This window comes from Lycorma delicatula, chromosome 10 (genome assembly GCF_047948215.1).
Source record: "Lycorma delicatula isolate Av1 chromosome 10, ASM4794821v1, whole genome shotgun sequence".
In the NCBI taxonomy this organism is placed as follows: Eukaryota; Metazoa; Arthropoda; class Insecta; order Hemiptera; family Fulgoridae; genus Lycorma; species Lycorma delicatula.
The window spans coordinates 117,872,776-117,889,092 of NC_134464.1; the positions used below are offsets into that span (position 1 = coordinate 117,872,776).

General features: G+C 29.1%; 1 protein-coding gene across 1 annotated transcript in view; it reads right to left on the bottom strand.

Moving 5' to 3' along the window:
- Positions 1-16,317, bottom strand: part of LOC142331054 (fatty acyl-CoA reductase wat-like) — a 64,880-nt gene that overhangs the window by 22,736 nt on the left and 25,827 nt on the right. Inside the window, exon 2 of the mRNA XM_075376690.1 lies at positions 4,603-4,826. Coding sequence (XP_075232805.1) covers positions 4,603-4,826 — 224 coding nt within the window. The remainder of the gene's footprint in view (positions 1-4,602; positions 4,827-16,317) is intronic.

Sequence of the window (16,317 nt, forward strand, 5' to 3'; positions counted from 1 at the left end):
TTTTTTTTAATTAACCACTAGTCTTCTTTCCAGATATAGTAACATATAAATAAATAAAATCCCTCTTCCTCCAGTTAATTTTGAGCATATTTCTTACTAAACTGTAATTGATTGGTTTCACATACTAGTTGGTGAAATTCCTGGTTGCAGTTCCAAGACTGCACAAATTTTTTATGTATTATATGTATACATATTTTCATTCAAGATAAACGTACACAATTATATTTAATTGTAATAAATTACTTTATCTTGCATTTGAAGACTAATAATAATTTTGTTCATAAATGTATTCCCATTTTCACTTTTTGAAGTTCATACACTAGTTTGGGTTATATTTTATTTTATAACTATTTTATTATATTTTATCTTCTAAAACAACTTTCTATTTATATCTCATTGTTATTAGTTGTAACAATTTTTATGACTAATCTGGTTTTGAAGTAGCTCTAAGATTGGAAATAAATAAACAGTATTGTGTAGTTATCAAACAGAACTGGCCGGATTATTAAGTAGTCTTCGCAATTTAGTGAGCAAAATATTAATTTGTTTTATTTTGTTCTGTAGTCCTTTTTAATAATATTCAAGTCACGTCTTGTTAGTTATGACATAGAAAAAGTATGTATGACATACAAAAATGAATTGTGTTGCGCTTACGTATGTTTAATGATTAACTAATTTTATTCTTTCATAAACAAATTGACCTTGAGTTCATTCACTATCAACTCTCGATTATTGGTTGAAGAGCCCTTTTATATTTCTTTATAAGCATTTTATTTTTTAATATGATGTTTATTTTATGATAATGCTTTTATTACTATATTTTATAGCAATTTTTAAGTTGTTTGTCAAGTTCAAGGTTTTTACATTCTATATATCCTTTCATTTCCTAAATCGATTATATGAATTGTTGATAGCAGATCGTTATTTTATTATGCTATACAAGTAATAGAAGAAAATGTAGTATCTTCTCCTTCTTGAAAAATCTCCTCCAATGCTAATTCAGGCTTTTTTTTATTACTGTGTTATTGTTATAATGGCTGGTATTTAAAATTATATTCAAATTTCCTCTTTGTTAATCAGATGTTAAAATTATAATTGAATTTCTAATTCTTCCTGTTTTGTTTTTTACTTGTCATACAACAATAATAAAGCAATAATTTTTAAATGAATTTAAAGAGTATTTAAAAAACCCACATTTCTTAAAAGGAAGTGTTTTTAAAGAAAACTAAGTAATGGGTTTGGCAGTGTTATTAAAGATTGTTATCTAATCTTTAATTAAAATCTTGTTTCAATTATTATTATTATTATTACTAAAGAGTTGAAATGTACTAAAGATTAATTTCAAAATATTTGTTACTCTAGTTTAAATACTGTATTTTATTTAAATGTTTATCTATACTGTTTAAATTCTCCAAATGTCTGATAATTTTAATTATATTTTCAAAGCATTATTTTCAAGTACATGACTGAAGAATTTTAAAGAATAATAACATTTTTGGATTAACGAATGGAAAAATTTGGAGTAATGAAAAGAAAATGTAAAGGGAATAGCAACTACTTATTGTAGCAAGCTGTGTTGGCTTTAGAAATATTTAAAGGCTGATATCATCTGTTAAATATGGTGTATTGTATGAATGTGAAAACAGAGAGAGAGAGAGAACAAGAGCATGAGGGGGGAATTATAAGATGTTAGCTTGGGTATGGAGAGGATGATATGAATGAATGTAAATGAAGTGTATGTAGTCTTGTACAGTCTCAGGTCGACCGTTCTGGAGATGTGTGGTTAATTGAAACCCAACCACCAAAGAACACTGGTATCCACGATCTAGTATTTAATTCCATATAAAAGTAACTGCCTTTACTAGGACTTGAGCCTTAGCACTGTAGATAATCTACATGAGATGCAAGTTACTACTGAAATAGCCATTCTTAAAGTAATAAAGTAGCTATTAGATAAAGTAGCTCTAGTTAGTGTCACTTTTACGTGAACACAATAATGTACGCAACCAGATAGGGTAAAGCAACAAGTTTATGTGCCTGTTCAATGGTAAACTACATTATTACTGTGTTTTTTACAGCAGGGAATAAAAATCTCTATTATTTAATTTTCTTGATTTCTTTTATCGGTGTTTTATTTTCATAATGCTACTGTTACATTTTATGTAATTAGTTTTGTATTTACTTGTTACACACATATTTCTTCTGCATGAAAGCTCTTACTTTTATTTACATTTGTTTTTGATTTTTATTTTATGTTTTGTAATTTTAAAGATGCAATAATAAGCTTTGTTATGCTGATTTAATATTTTTTTCATTATTGTCCTCTTTTTTTAATAATTCATTACTTTTATTATCAAATCTTATTTAATTTACCATATGGTTTACTAATTTTTAAAAAATAATAATTATAAATCAAAATATCTTAATGTTTGTATTTTTGTTTGAATTGTTACTCGATTCTAAAAGTTTTCCTTAGTTCATTTTTTTACGAATCTATGTAATTAGTAAAAAAAATTGAAAAAACTGATAAAAATACCTTACTCTGAGATGTAGAATGATGTATAACAGATTTAAAAACGGAAAAAATTAATTATGTAAAAAAAGAAAGAGCAAAACGTGAATGAAACAAGTCTTTTTTTCTTTTAAATTACTAATTAGACTAAGTGATTCAGATTCAATGTTTTTGATCTATAATAATAATAATTACGTGCCTGAGGATAAATTTAATGATATAATCAGCAGTCTTATTACGTAACATAATCAATGGCACGTTTAAATTTAGTTGTTGAATTCATTCATAAAAATTCTACATTTTTTCTCTTTATTCATTACAATATTAATCTTTCTATTTTAAACTGTTTTATTTATCAGAGTAATTCATTAATTTTTTGTACAATATCCTGTTGATTATTATAACTGATTTCTGTTAAATTCTATAGGTATTTATAAATAGAAGCGTAATTGTTGATTGTTATTTTATTTTAAGATAAAACATACATTTCAATATTGAATTATATAAGTAATTTTAGAAGAAATTAATTTTTAACAAATATTGTTAAGATTTATTTTTAACAATTTTTTTATTAATTTCTACGTTTTTCTTTTGCAAAATTACATCCCAGAGTTTCTATGAAAAATAATTATCCTTGTCATTTAAAAAAAGTATAATGTTCTGTAATAAGACTTCAGCTTGTATTTGTTAACATTAATTAAGTAAAAAAGATCTTAAGTTATTTTAAACAAACCACGTCTGCTAGGTATTATAGGTGTCCTAGTTACAATATACCTAATAACTATTGTCATTTTATTTAAATTTAAATGAATTTTTAAGTATTATTTTTATCGTTTAAAAAAACTATATTTTAATCGTTAATTACGTATGATATTTTGCACAAATTCTATAGTAAAACTGCAATTTAGTTATTACTGCTATTATATATGGGTAACCTGAATAGCCTTGTTAAATAAGTAAATATTTTATTCAGAGATCACTGCATAGAGTTATACGTTTCATCGAATACACGTAAGGAATGGATAAGTGTGCTTAATCTCAGATAACGAGCTTATCATTTGTCATGAAATAAATGAAAGAAAAGACTTCTCAGGGCAACATTTTATAATAAAAATTTCGTTTTAATTGAAAATAAATATGCTAGTAGTCAAAATTGATTTTAATATACATTAAAAATAACAAATAAAAACCTTAAATAAAAAAAAAATATGTTTAAGCAAATTGAAATTGATTGTATATGATACGGGCAGGTTAAAATGATTATACAGAAAATTCATAACGTTAACAGATTTATTTTTTTTATTAAAAAATTATTTATCTTTAAATTAGTAGAAATATTGAATTAATGTGAAATTTATAAAAATGTCACTGAAAGAATAACATCTTTTTTCAGTGGCAAAAGCATTGTCTTTCGTGAAAATACGATTTCTATTTCCTGAAAATTAAAGTTTTTATGAATATAACAAAAAATCTGTCAGATGAAATCATTAATATGATTATCAGATTTTCATTTTGTTTAATGTATTGACCGCATACATTTACTGATATAAAAACGAACGGTTTGTTTTATTTTTTTAGTTAAAATTTTATATAAGACTTTTAAATAAATATTTGGAACAAGTTCAATTTGCGTACAAAATCGGGTATTTTTATATTAAGCAGATATAAGGAATGATCTGGACGCAATTAGTTCAGACAGAACTGTGACATGTTGTTTTATTTACGTTTTACATCGAATAATATATTTGTATTTGAAACGAACAGTATTGCCGTTTCTGTTTTTATTGTTCAGAATAGAAAAAGCGAAGAGTCTTAAATAAAATTTCGCCTACGAGACTAGGTCTATTTTATCTCTTCAGGTCATCCTCATTATAACGAGATGACTTCGATATTATCTTAATTATCTAGTGTGATTTTATTTTTTAAACTTCAAATAATTCTAGCAGGTATTTCTCGTGATGACCTCGCTATAATATATTTAATTGCCCGCGTCATATTGTTAAAAATTACACACACGTATATAGATTAATATGTAATTACACGTAAAAAAATATATAAATTAACTAAATAATAAAAGAAACACTACTCACAAAATCATCGAATTGCTCTTTAAGTCTTTGTTTTTGATCTTTGCCTTTTTTTGGTCTTACAATTAAGTACATTTTGTTAAAATTTGGACATGATCTCATTAGTTTTTCTATAATAATTCTGCCCAAAAATCCTGTACCGCCAGTTATTAATATCGTTTCTCCTCTGTAAAACTCCTGTATCGGAGTTTCTGATATGTCAGTGTCCATGACGCCGTCAGCCGTACCTAAAAAAAAAATAAAATAATTTCTGTTATTTGACAGCAGTTTTTTTCTTACAGTTACAAAAAAACCTGGTGCGGACACCACATAAATTCCTTGCACGTCTATTAAATTATATTTACACATTTTTGTGTTTACCGTTTGAAAATAAAATTTTATTTAAGTTAGGAATAGTCTGTTAAAGCATTACAATTTAAAGAAATCACTTTTTTATAAAATAATATTCAGTCTGACGCGATTAATTATGCCGGTAAAAGGTACGTACGACATTTTATCGAGTTAAAAAATAATCGAGTATATTCAAAATTAGTTCCTTCCTCGGATCAGTTGTTACTATTAGGAAATTTAGGGAAAAAATTTACAATTAGGAAAAAGGGAGGCTCTATCGCCCGCCGCGAAAATGTTACGTGATTTGTTTCATTACATAAGATTTTGTGAAATGTTTTTGCCAACTGTTAACTAAATCACGTTCATGAATTTGCTTAAAAATCCTGAACTTTTTTATTTAGTTGTTCCTTGCGTTGTGTTTTTTAAACACTGTTCTAACCACTATATTTCCCTATTTTATCACCAAAACACAAATATAATTTTAGGTAAATCATTCGAACGAATCAATTGTTCGTGCACTGCGCGCAGCCGTCCGGCGCACAAGCAGTGGTCCGCTCTGTGCCAATACCACACACACAACCACTTATTTTAGTTACAATAGCAACTAAAATAAAAATGCGAGCACATACAACAAACAAACCCACGCACCATGCTTTTTTGTGGGAATAAATACTTCATATTAAAAATAGTTAAAATTTCCTACTGCAATGGTTATCTTTTTGATTTTTTCACGTAAATCTAATAGGTTTTCTCATATTTCTCTTTAAATGTTATTTCACGTTGAAAAACGACATATATTTATATTTAATACATTTTTCTAATAATTTAAAAATTTGTCATAATTCTTGTTACCTTTCGAAAAGTTAAAAATATCAAGGGTAAGCCTATTCTGTAGTGGATTTTTTAAATATGTTTTCTGAAAAAAAAAAACAAAAAAAACAATTTGTCATTTAACATGAAAATCATTTTACAGAATCTAGTCAGATGGTAGAAGGCCTAAATCTATTACATACCGTCCTGAAAACGTCAGTTGTCACATCCCGAATCTTTGTTGAGGGTATTTTAAATAAAATTTAAACGAAACGTAGATGAGACTTGACACTATTAATTACGAGATTTAGTTCCTTGTATTTTGTTCATTCGTGTGGTTTTATCGATAAAAATATTTATTTTATAAATACTGAAAACATATGGTTTCAGAAAAAAAATTATATGCGAATTAAAATTTTATCGTAATATTTTTGTATTATAAACGATCGATAATTTGGTTCTTTCTTCATTTTTATTTATAAATAGATTTATTATTAGTTAAATTTTGCTAAATCAATTTACTGTGCGAATGAAGGTTTCTTTTTAGTATAGGAAGATTAACTGAATTATCGACACAGTTTATGATAAACATATACCAAAATTTTCTTAGATTACGGGTCAGTATTGAACGTTTGGGAGTGTATAAATTCTTAATTATATGTTTTTTTTCGAGTTTTGAGTTCAGCCATCGTAAACCGTATTGTTAAAATTATTCTTCTATTTAAAATATTTGACTAAATTTAGTTTTTTTGTCGTTGCGTAATTGAAGATAGAAAAAAAGCGTTTTTTCTATAATTTTATATACGTTGGTACAATGCTCTTAGTTAAATATATAGTGGAAAACTGTGATAATGTTAACAAGGTTGCATGTTCACAACGTGTTACTATTGTTTACAAGGTTATATATTAACCTTGTATATATAGACTGGATTAATTAAAATAAAAATCTAGCTTACTCTTCTATTAATTAATGTAAATAAATAACAAATATTTTTATTTTAGTATGACGTTAAAAGTTCTTAATTAAAAAAAAAAGTTAGGTATCTTCCTTCGAATATGAGCTAGTATTTAATGATCTCTCTAAAATGTTTTTTATAGAAAATTTAAATAATTTTGTAATAAAATAATTTTTTTAATAAAAGGAGATTTGTAATTTTTATTCTATTTGAATGTGGATTTTCTTTAGAAACATTTAAAAAAATAAATACATACTGATAACATTTTCGCTGTAGTGAATTAAAAGAGATATATATTTTGAATTGTACGGTTTTTTTTATTAGAAGCCTTACTTTTACCAAACGGACCAGATTCGATGAATCTTTTTTTAATGTTTTAATTAATTTAATGGTAATTTCTCTGTTGATGTCGTTTTTAAGTTCTTACAAGTACGATTTTTTATTTTTTTTTAATTTTCCTGTGGACTAAAATTTAAATCGTTATTCAAAACCATTTAAAAATATATCTAGGTATCTTTTTATTGTTATTACTTTGAGTATTAGGCGTGTGAGATTAAGGCGTGATTGCGTAACATACATAATTACTTCTAATGTATTTAAAAACCATTTAAGTTTCGCATACCAATATAGTTTACTCGCTTTATTCGTAACTCTTAACTGATACTATCCGACCCGCCTAGCCAGAACGTGGACCCTTTTGAGGTAAGATCAGACAAGGCAAATCCCGTTGCCAACTCAGGTGCTTCTCGGGGCCAAGGGGCCTACCTGATGGCCGCAGAGCTCCCCATTCCCGATTTGTCAGAGGGACTGGTGCCTTGGATACCTGCAGAGCTTGCTTCGGTTACCGTTCCCATCTACTCAGAGGCTCCACCCTCTGGATCATCGCTTGTACGTTATGCTCATAATTGTGAGAATAATACTGATAAATAATAATTATAGTATTCAGGCTTTATAGAAATCTGAAAACGTTTATAATCTGATCGGGTTATAGAAACCTGAAAAAAGAACTAAATTCCAAAAGATAGAAAAATAGTACGCACTTCTTCGATGACGAAAAGTTCATAACTTATTTCTTTGCGATGTCTAATTTTTAATATTCAGTCTAATTTTTCCTTAATGAATATCATTAATTCACAACCTCACCCTCCTTGGGGGCGAAGAAATAATGAATATTTAAAATATGTTAACCTTCAAGGGAGCTTGGACCTAGATTGATGGCTTAAAAATTTCCCTGAGGAAACTATAATTTATCCTGAAAATGTAAAAGCAATCGGTCGGTTGGTTCTTGCGTGATGCGATAACAAACGGTTGAACTTTATATATATATATATATATACACATACACGCGCGCGCACACACACACACACACACACACACACATTTCCGAATAACCGTTATCTATTAGATCGAGAGTGTACCTGATGCATGCAAAAGTTAGCCTTCAACCTACTAACAAATACCCCGTTTGAATTTAAAAAATCGGACGATTGTTTACAGAGTTTTAACAGCACCCTATTGCACCTCCCAAAACAGCGCTGCAGGGGCACCCGCTCGTTTCCAGTTGATGATGATGATGATTGTCTAGTCTCCCACGAGGTTCTCGCATACCTCACTACTCTAGCCTCAAACGCAGTCCCCACGGGAAGCCCGTTATTGTTAAAAAGGAATTTTTTAAATTTATTTAATATTTTATTTAACGTAAATTTAATTCTATTATTTTTATAATAGAATTAATTCGATCGATTCGAATCGTTAGGTTTAAACCCAGCTCACACGGTGATAAGACTCACAGTTCATTAATTCATTTCATTAAAGTTTGTGCTTCAACCGGCAAATGTCCACTGCTGTACGGTAAAAATTTGGATGCGGTTGATAGAGTAGTTTTTTGTTTATCCCGAACAAACAACAACCCTATATAATTAGAAAAAAAAAATTTATATATACAATCGATCATACTTTAGCTAACAAACCGGGCTCATACGGAGGGCGGCTACATCTGTTATTTTTTCTTATACTTTCTCCGTTCTTGAATGACAATAGTTCGCCTCCTGTCCAAGTATGAGCTTCCTACAATCGATGTCTAAACCCATTTTTGAATTCTACAACCGCTAACTGTTTGAACTTGACCTCATCCATGTATCATTTGTTAACAAACAACCTGGAATCGAAAAGACTTTTTATAAAACCTACAATTGTTTTAATCCTACTTCTTTAATTAATGTTCCACTTAAATCATTAATCTCTACGTTAGATTATAATCTCTTGGTCAGATTAATTCAATAGATCGGTTTCAGGTTCAATTTTTGATTCGGCCGTTAAATCACCATTAATTTAGTTTCGTCCTTAAAAATGTAATGTATTTTACTCTGCTGAACGTTTTTCAACTTAAAATAAGATTTTGTCATTATATATTAAAACTTTGTCATCCGTTGATTATAAATGTTTGTACGTCAAAGCTAAAATCTATCTTTTAGTCAAAGCTGAAATGTTATTTATTTTGATACGATTTATTTTTCCACTTTCTCAAAATATAAAGGAGATAAAATGGGTAAATGTATTGAAACAGTCGAATCTCTTGATTAACCATTTGCAATCTTTCTCGATCTCCAGGTATAAAAAATTTGGACTCTTATTCTTAATTTTTTTTGTTATGAAAGAGGCATCAACGCTGTGGTCATTATCCCGTAGCTCGGCGGAAGTTGGGAGCATATTAAAAGATGCCATGCCTGACCGGAATTCGAACCCGGGAACTCCGCACGAAATGTCGAGACCGCTACCTAATCGGCCAGTAAAAGTTTTGATGTTATGTTTTTTTTTTTATTTTTACAAATATAAATTGTGTAAAACTTCATATTTCTTACAGATTATGAAATGTTTAGTAATATTAAAATTCCTTTCTTTTATTAACTTCGCCGTTAAGTATTTTCAAAATTCCAGCCTTTTGTTTCGTCCATCGCCTTTTCTAGTACTATTGTGAAAAAAACGATAAAATTTTATTTTTTTAAAAATTAAACTGGTTTACTTATAAAAACCTGAATCTGTCAATTTAATAGCGCTGAAAAAAAACAAGTGTAATTTGATATAAAACTTGAAATTTTATTATCAATTTTTTTTCTTTCTTTACGGACAGTAAACTTTTACAGCAATTATTTTTACTTGACATTACGTGATCGCATCGAGAGATTTTTAATTTTCAGAAAAAAAATCATTAAAGTAGTTTGTGCACTGTTTATGGGATTATATAAATTTATTTGATTTTTAATGGCGTCTTCAACACCGGATGACCTTAGTATTAAAAAAAAAACTACTAGTAAACTATTTTGTTTATGAATTTATTTTCATTTCATTACCTATAAAATTAGCTTAATAATATATCATGCTTATATTTATAAATATTAAATTATTTATCTATCTGGCGATTATTAAATAAAAAATATAGTTTTATGGAAAATAATTGATAATAAATATTCGTTCAATATGTTATAGCTCGTTTATTACAATTATGTATTTAGTTTTACACGCTGAGTAACAGCAGGCATCAACATAATATAAAAATCCTTAAAGATATTTGTACAACTTCTTTCATTAAATTACAACTTCTTTGTACTTTTTAGTATTACATTAATCAATTATTTTCATACATTGCACGAGTTTAATTAGGATTTAGATGAGGTTAATTTAGATTTAAAACCCCGCATAGCCCATTTGGACCCTTAACGTATCCCCTTACGGAAGGATGTTTGCAAAAGTAATGGTGGAATATTGTATTGTCACCCGACCTTAGTAACTGTGCAAAATTTCATCGATATGCAATGTCAGAAAGTATGTTTTTAAGGATGCAAGATTTGAGGACAAATGGAAAAAAAAAATTGAAAAAACATTGCGAGTTAGTAAAAAAGTCATAATATCAGTAGTGTATTAATTATAAAAAGTTTGTAATTATATTTTACTAAAAAATTGTGAGCTAAGAAAGAGATTTAAAATTGAACAAATAGCTATTTTTAATAAATTGTTGCAATATAAAATTTTTTTCACGTCTTACAACTAAAATTGTTTATATATAATAGTTTTATAGTAAAATTGTTTTATAAAATACATTTCGAATTAATTGGAGAAATGTAGGTACAATTTAGAATACAAAAATATTAAATAACTTGATTTTAAAATTAATTAAATGCAAAAAATTTATAACTAAACCGCCTAAAGTTTTAACACGTAACCAAAATTTTATTAAAACGTAGTACTCAAAATTTATCTCGAAGCGTACAACCAACCTAATTTTTTATTGAACTAAAGAAACAGTTATTAATTTTAAAAAATCATAACTTTTGTTTTTTTATCATTAATTCATCATAATATAGTAATCTCTCTCTCTCTCTCTCTCTCTCTCTCTCTCTCTCTTTTTCTGTTTAGCCTCCGGAACCACTGTAAGATATTACTTCAGAGGATGAATGAGGTGCCCAAAGGTAAGTATTTAGCACTCTATATACAGGTGATTCAAAACTATACTGCAACCTCTCGGGAGCTGATTCTACAGCTTAAAATATGAAAAAGGTTCATATAAACATAGGTCCGAAAACGTTTCCTTTGTAAGTTACGGGTAGCGAAAGATTTCCGTCTCGATTTCGGTTTCCTCGAGGAAATGACATACTGAAATTCTGGGAAGGTAAATTAAGGGGCAAATTTAGTTTGTTTCTTATGGTTTTTGATCTGAAAATAAAGAAAAAATGGGCCCCAGAACTGTACATTCATTAGTTTTAAAGATATCTGGCGTAAAACACAAAAATTGGGAGTAAAAAGTAAGTTTTTGGGTTTGATGTGAGGAAACTTTGTTAAATTGTTAATTAAGATGTATTTCTTTAAAATTGGAAATCAAAAAATTTTATCCTGAAAAGATTCATGTAAATTTCTTAAGAAAAAATTAAATGCAGGTTACTGAAATCTAACTTTATTAAAAAACAAAACAGACTGTAAAGAGTGACTTAGAGAAACCGGCAGTTTTAACCCAAAACGAGCAGATACTGGTCGTCAACGAAGTGCGAGAAACCATAATAATGTACAAGCGATAATGAATGCTGTGCAATTATCACAAACTACAAACACAGGACGTGTATCACGGTATTTAAATATTCCACAATCAAGCGTATGGCGGGCACTTCATGAAGCACAGTTATACTCGTTCCATGTATCACAGGTACAAGACTTAAAATGATTTATTTGATAAATCGAAATACATTATTAAAATGTATTTCTAAAATAAATATTATTATAAATGTTATTCTAAATTATTTAAAATACATTTGTTAATATTTTTTAATAAAATATATATTTTTTAACTATTCTGTTTTTTCATAATATTGTTATTTTTTCCTACATTACTTCTGATGTTTTTTAAATGGATTTGGATGCTAGATTGTGGATACCGGTGTTCTTTGATAGTTGGGTTTCAATTAACCATACGTCTCAGGAGAGGTCGACCTGAATGTACAAGACCACACGTTTACCGGTTTACATTTACACTTACATTACAGCTACTTTGGGCCTGGCAAGCTGGTAGCAATAATTTCATTTGCCTACACACACACACGTGCGCGCGCGCGCGCGAACTCAGTCCCGGCAGTAGATGGAAAACTGGTCGAAGGGATGTATAACACTTCGGAAATTTCGTTTTCTAATTATTTTAAAATTCAATTTTTATTTGATTTGTCAATTTATGTATCAAAAAAATATTATTTGTGGATTTCTAGAAAATGGCGTTATGAATCGTTTGATATTTTTGTATGAAAACTTTCTGGAGTTACAGAGATACGCAACCACATCATACCTAATGGTGTAATAAAATAGTTTTTGTCCGCCATTTATTACGTGCACGCTTGTACAAAGTAGTTTTTTAAAGTAGGTATTCATCGTTATCCTTCGTGACTTTAAAATGAATCGTTTGTTACTCATCAACCGGTACAATTCTTTTGGAACTACAGGAATATAAAAAAAATTATTTCCTAAAGAGAAAGAAAGCAATTTTCTTTTATCAGATGTTTGCTAAAAATAAAATTAACCTTTTCTGAAGATTTTAACTGAATTAAGAAAATCCGTGTATTAAAACTAAAAAAAGGATACTATTTCATTTCTTCTTATATTTCGCCATAAAGAAATTTTGGGAATTTGTTTGTGGGTATTCTGTGGTATGTTCTTGTGAGCGACTGTTTTCATCCATTCGTGTCAAAATTATTTTTGTGCGTTTTTGAGGTGAAAACTTCCGCGCTACATAAATGTTAAGCCTCTACGACCGTTATTTATAAAAGTTGATAATGTGAAGTGCTTTAAATTGAAAGTTTCTTTTTCTTTAAATCGTGTAGTTTTAGTTTTATTTTTTTTAAGAGTATTTCGATATTTTTTAAATTAGTTATGTTTTGTTGAATAAATTTTGTTATAACATTTAGTGATTTAAATTTATATTAAAATTTTGCGGTTTTTAAAATACCTAAAATTGGATTTTTTTTTTTTAAATGGTTATAAAAGCTTTTTTAAAAAAGTAGTTTGTTTTCTATCCGGTTTGGGTTTGCGTAACTATTTTTCCAGTTTTATTGTCTATGAAAAAATACGTAATTGTAAAAAAAATAATAAATTAAAAACGTACTCATTTAATGAAACATACCAATTTTTTGCTTGATTTATTCAAATTATTTTTTTCGTCAAATTACACTGAATTAAAAAAAAACCTTGCTTTTATTAACAAACATCAATAGTTCACCGTTATTTTTATGAAATTTTTAACTATTTACTGTAACAATTCGACACTTTTTTTTAATTCATTACTTCATCTCAAATTTTATTCACATTACGAACAATTAAATTCTGGATAATATAAAATATCATTTAAACTAAACTTTTCCTATTCACGAATACAAGAAATATACAAGTTGTTTTTGTTTCTTTATTTACAGGTTGCTATGGTGATAAACTGTCTTATTTCATTACTTATATAATATATATTGTGCAACATTTTATTATTAAATCGATTGTAGATTATATCGATATTACTTTAAATAAACTTGTATATTTGCAGGCAAGCCTATTTATAGTTTTGACTTTTCTCAAATCGATTGAGATCTCTCCAAAGTTTAATTTTTTGGATAGCAAAATGTTTATTTTATGATTAATTCGAGTATTGTCTTGTTATCAAACAAATTTGCTTCTTTTTAATGTACATTAATATTACTTAGTAAAAAACCTGAAAAAGCCTTTTTTTAGAAGGCGGTAATTTTTTACAGGATTTAAAGTTATATATAATTAAATATTCTGAAGAAGTATTGTTACTCAAAAACGAGTGTAATGTATTTAGGGTGTATGTATGCATGTTCTACCTTAGCAGCTCAGCGACTGAACCGATTTAGATGTGTGACCCCGCGTTGGAATCATAACGTTACCGGGAATGTCTTAGGCTATATAAATATGTATATGTAAAAAAAATGTATATACCATTTAATGAAAAATATACCTTATACCATCAACATAACCTCAATTTGTGATTATGTTGTCTCTTTTTTGTTAGCTTCCGGAATCACCGTAAGGTATTACTTTAGATGATGATTGAGGATGATATGTATGAATGTAAATGAAAAATACTCTCCGAATGAATGAGAGATAGTTAATATAGTCTAATATTTTTTTGAAAATAAAGCTTCATTGTTTAGATTTTTTATACAGTAGCCCTAGTATGTCGATTGAACTTTATTTGTGTCTTCAGTCAGTTGACTGGTTTGATGCTCGTTTTTATTCCTACCGTTCTATGCTACTTTTTTAAGCCCATTGTAAATGCTACATCTACATCCCCTTCATCTGTTTCATATGTTTTCTAATTTTGTTTGTTTTTTTTTACAGGTTTACGCTCTCTAACTTCTAACCTAACCTGACCAAATGTGGATAACTTAACATATGTTCAACTAACATAGTTCATATCTTCACAAGTTTTTTCATAAATTTATTTCCTTTCCTACACATCTTAGACCGCCAGTTCGAATTTTATCGACCCAGATAATTTTCAATATCCTCCTGTAAAAATGTAATTCAAAATTTGTTCATGTTTCGTAATCATAAAGTTTTACAAAGATATTTGTAAAATATTCGATCTCCGTGGCGGAGTAGCTTCTTGGTCTTTAATTCCGGAGTTCTCGGGTTCGAATCCCGGTCAGGAATGGCATTTTTCATACGCTACAGAATTCCATTGTCATATTTCACAAACAAGATTCAAAGCTACAAGCTTACGTGCAAAGCTATCGATCAAAAAATGAATCTTACTGCAGGGTGATTTTTTAGTCCTGTTACCCAACTGTTAATGTCTGCTAATTTTTTTCTAAGAAAGTGAAATTTTGTTTTGTGACACGAAGTTGGTAGTGCTACTCAACCGGTATGGATACGGCAGTGTGAGTTGATTCTCCTCGAGCTGTGAAAACTTTTGTGCCTTTTCCGGTCGTTTTACGAACAGAATGTCTTTTACCATAGAACAACGAGTTTTCATTCTTGAACAATATTTTGCTACGAAATCGTACGCGAGTGTAAAAGAATCATTTCAAATTAAATTTGTTGGTGTTCCTCCGCCAGAAAAATGTCAATTTCTAGGCCAGCGAACCGATTTCGAGAGACAGGTAGTGTTTGCGACAGAAAACGTAGCGGTCGACCGACTCGCTTGACAGATGACGTTTTAGAGAATGTGAAAACACGATTGCTCAATTCTCCGGAAAAGTTTACGAAAACTTTCCACGCAAGTCGGTTTGTCATATTCAAGTGTTCAGAAAGTCGCTAAAAAATTGAAATCGTATCCGTATCGCGTACGATTAGTCCAAGAGCTTCAGCCTCCAGATTTAAACAAGCGATTGCAATATTGCCGTCGGTCTAGGTCTCTCGTAAACGATAACGGAATCGAATTTTTAAACACAGCGTTCTTTAGCGATGAAGCTTGGATCCATCTCTATGGTTATGTGAACAGTCAAAACTGTCGAATTTGGGCGGTTGAAAATCCTAACGCTTTACAAGATAAATCTTTGCATCCTGAAAAAATTAGCGTGCGGTGTGCGATATCTCGTCATCGTATAGTCGGACCCGTATTCTTCGAACAGACAGTAAACGGTGAAGTATACAGGAATATTGTACGCCAATTTGTGTCCCTCCTGGAACCTCAAGAACGGTATTGCCGGTTTCAGCAAGACGGCGCTACATGCCACACGCCTCGAGAAACCGTGGATTTTCTGCAAGAGTTCTTTGATGATCGAATAATAAGCAAGGGCTTACGGCCTCCAGGGTACCCAGACCTCACATCCCCTGACTACTTTTTGCGGGGCTATATTAAGTCCGAGGCCGTCAAAAACAATCCTCACACTATCGAAGAACTTAAAGTCAATATTACAGACTTAATCACGAATATTTCCGATGCAACTCTTAAAAAGGTTTCTGCTAATATGCTGAAAAGAGTCCGCGCGTGTATAACCGCAAGGGGTGGGCATTTTGAGCATATTCTTTAACGGTTATGTAAGTAATAGCTTTTTATTAAATCTCTTTTGTAAGTAACAAATACATTTTTTTATTCCACCTAAATTTCCCTTTCTTAAATTACATTTAAAATCGG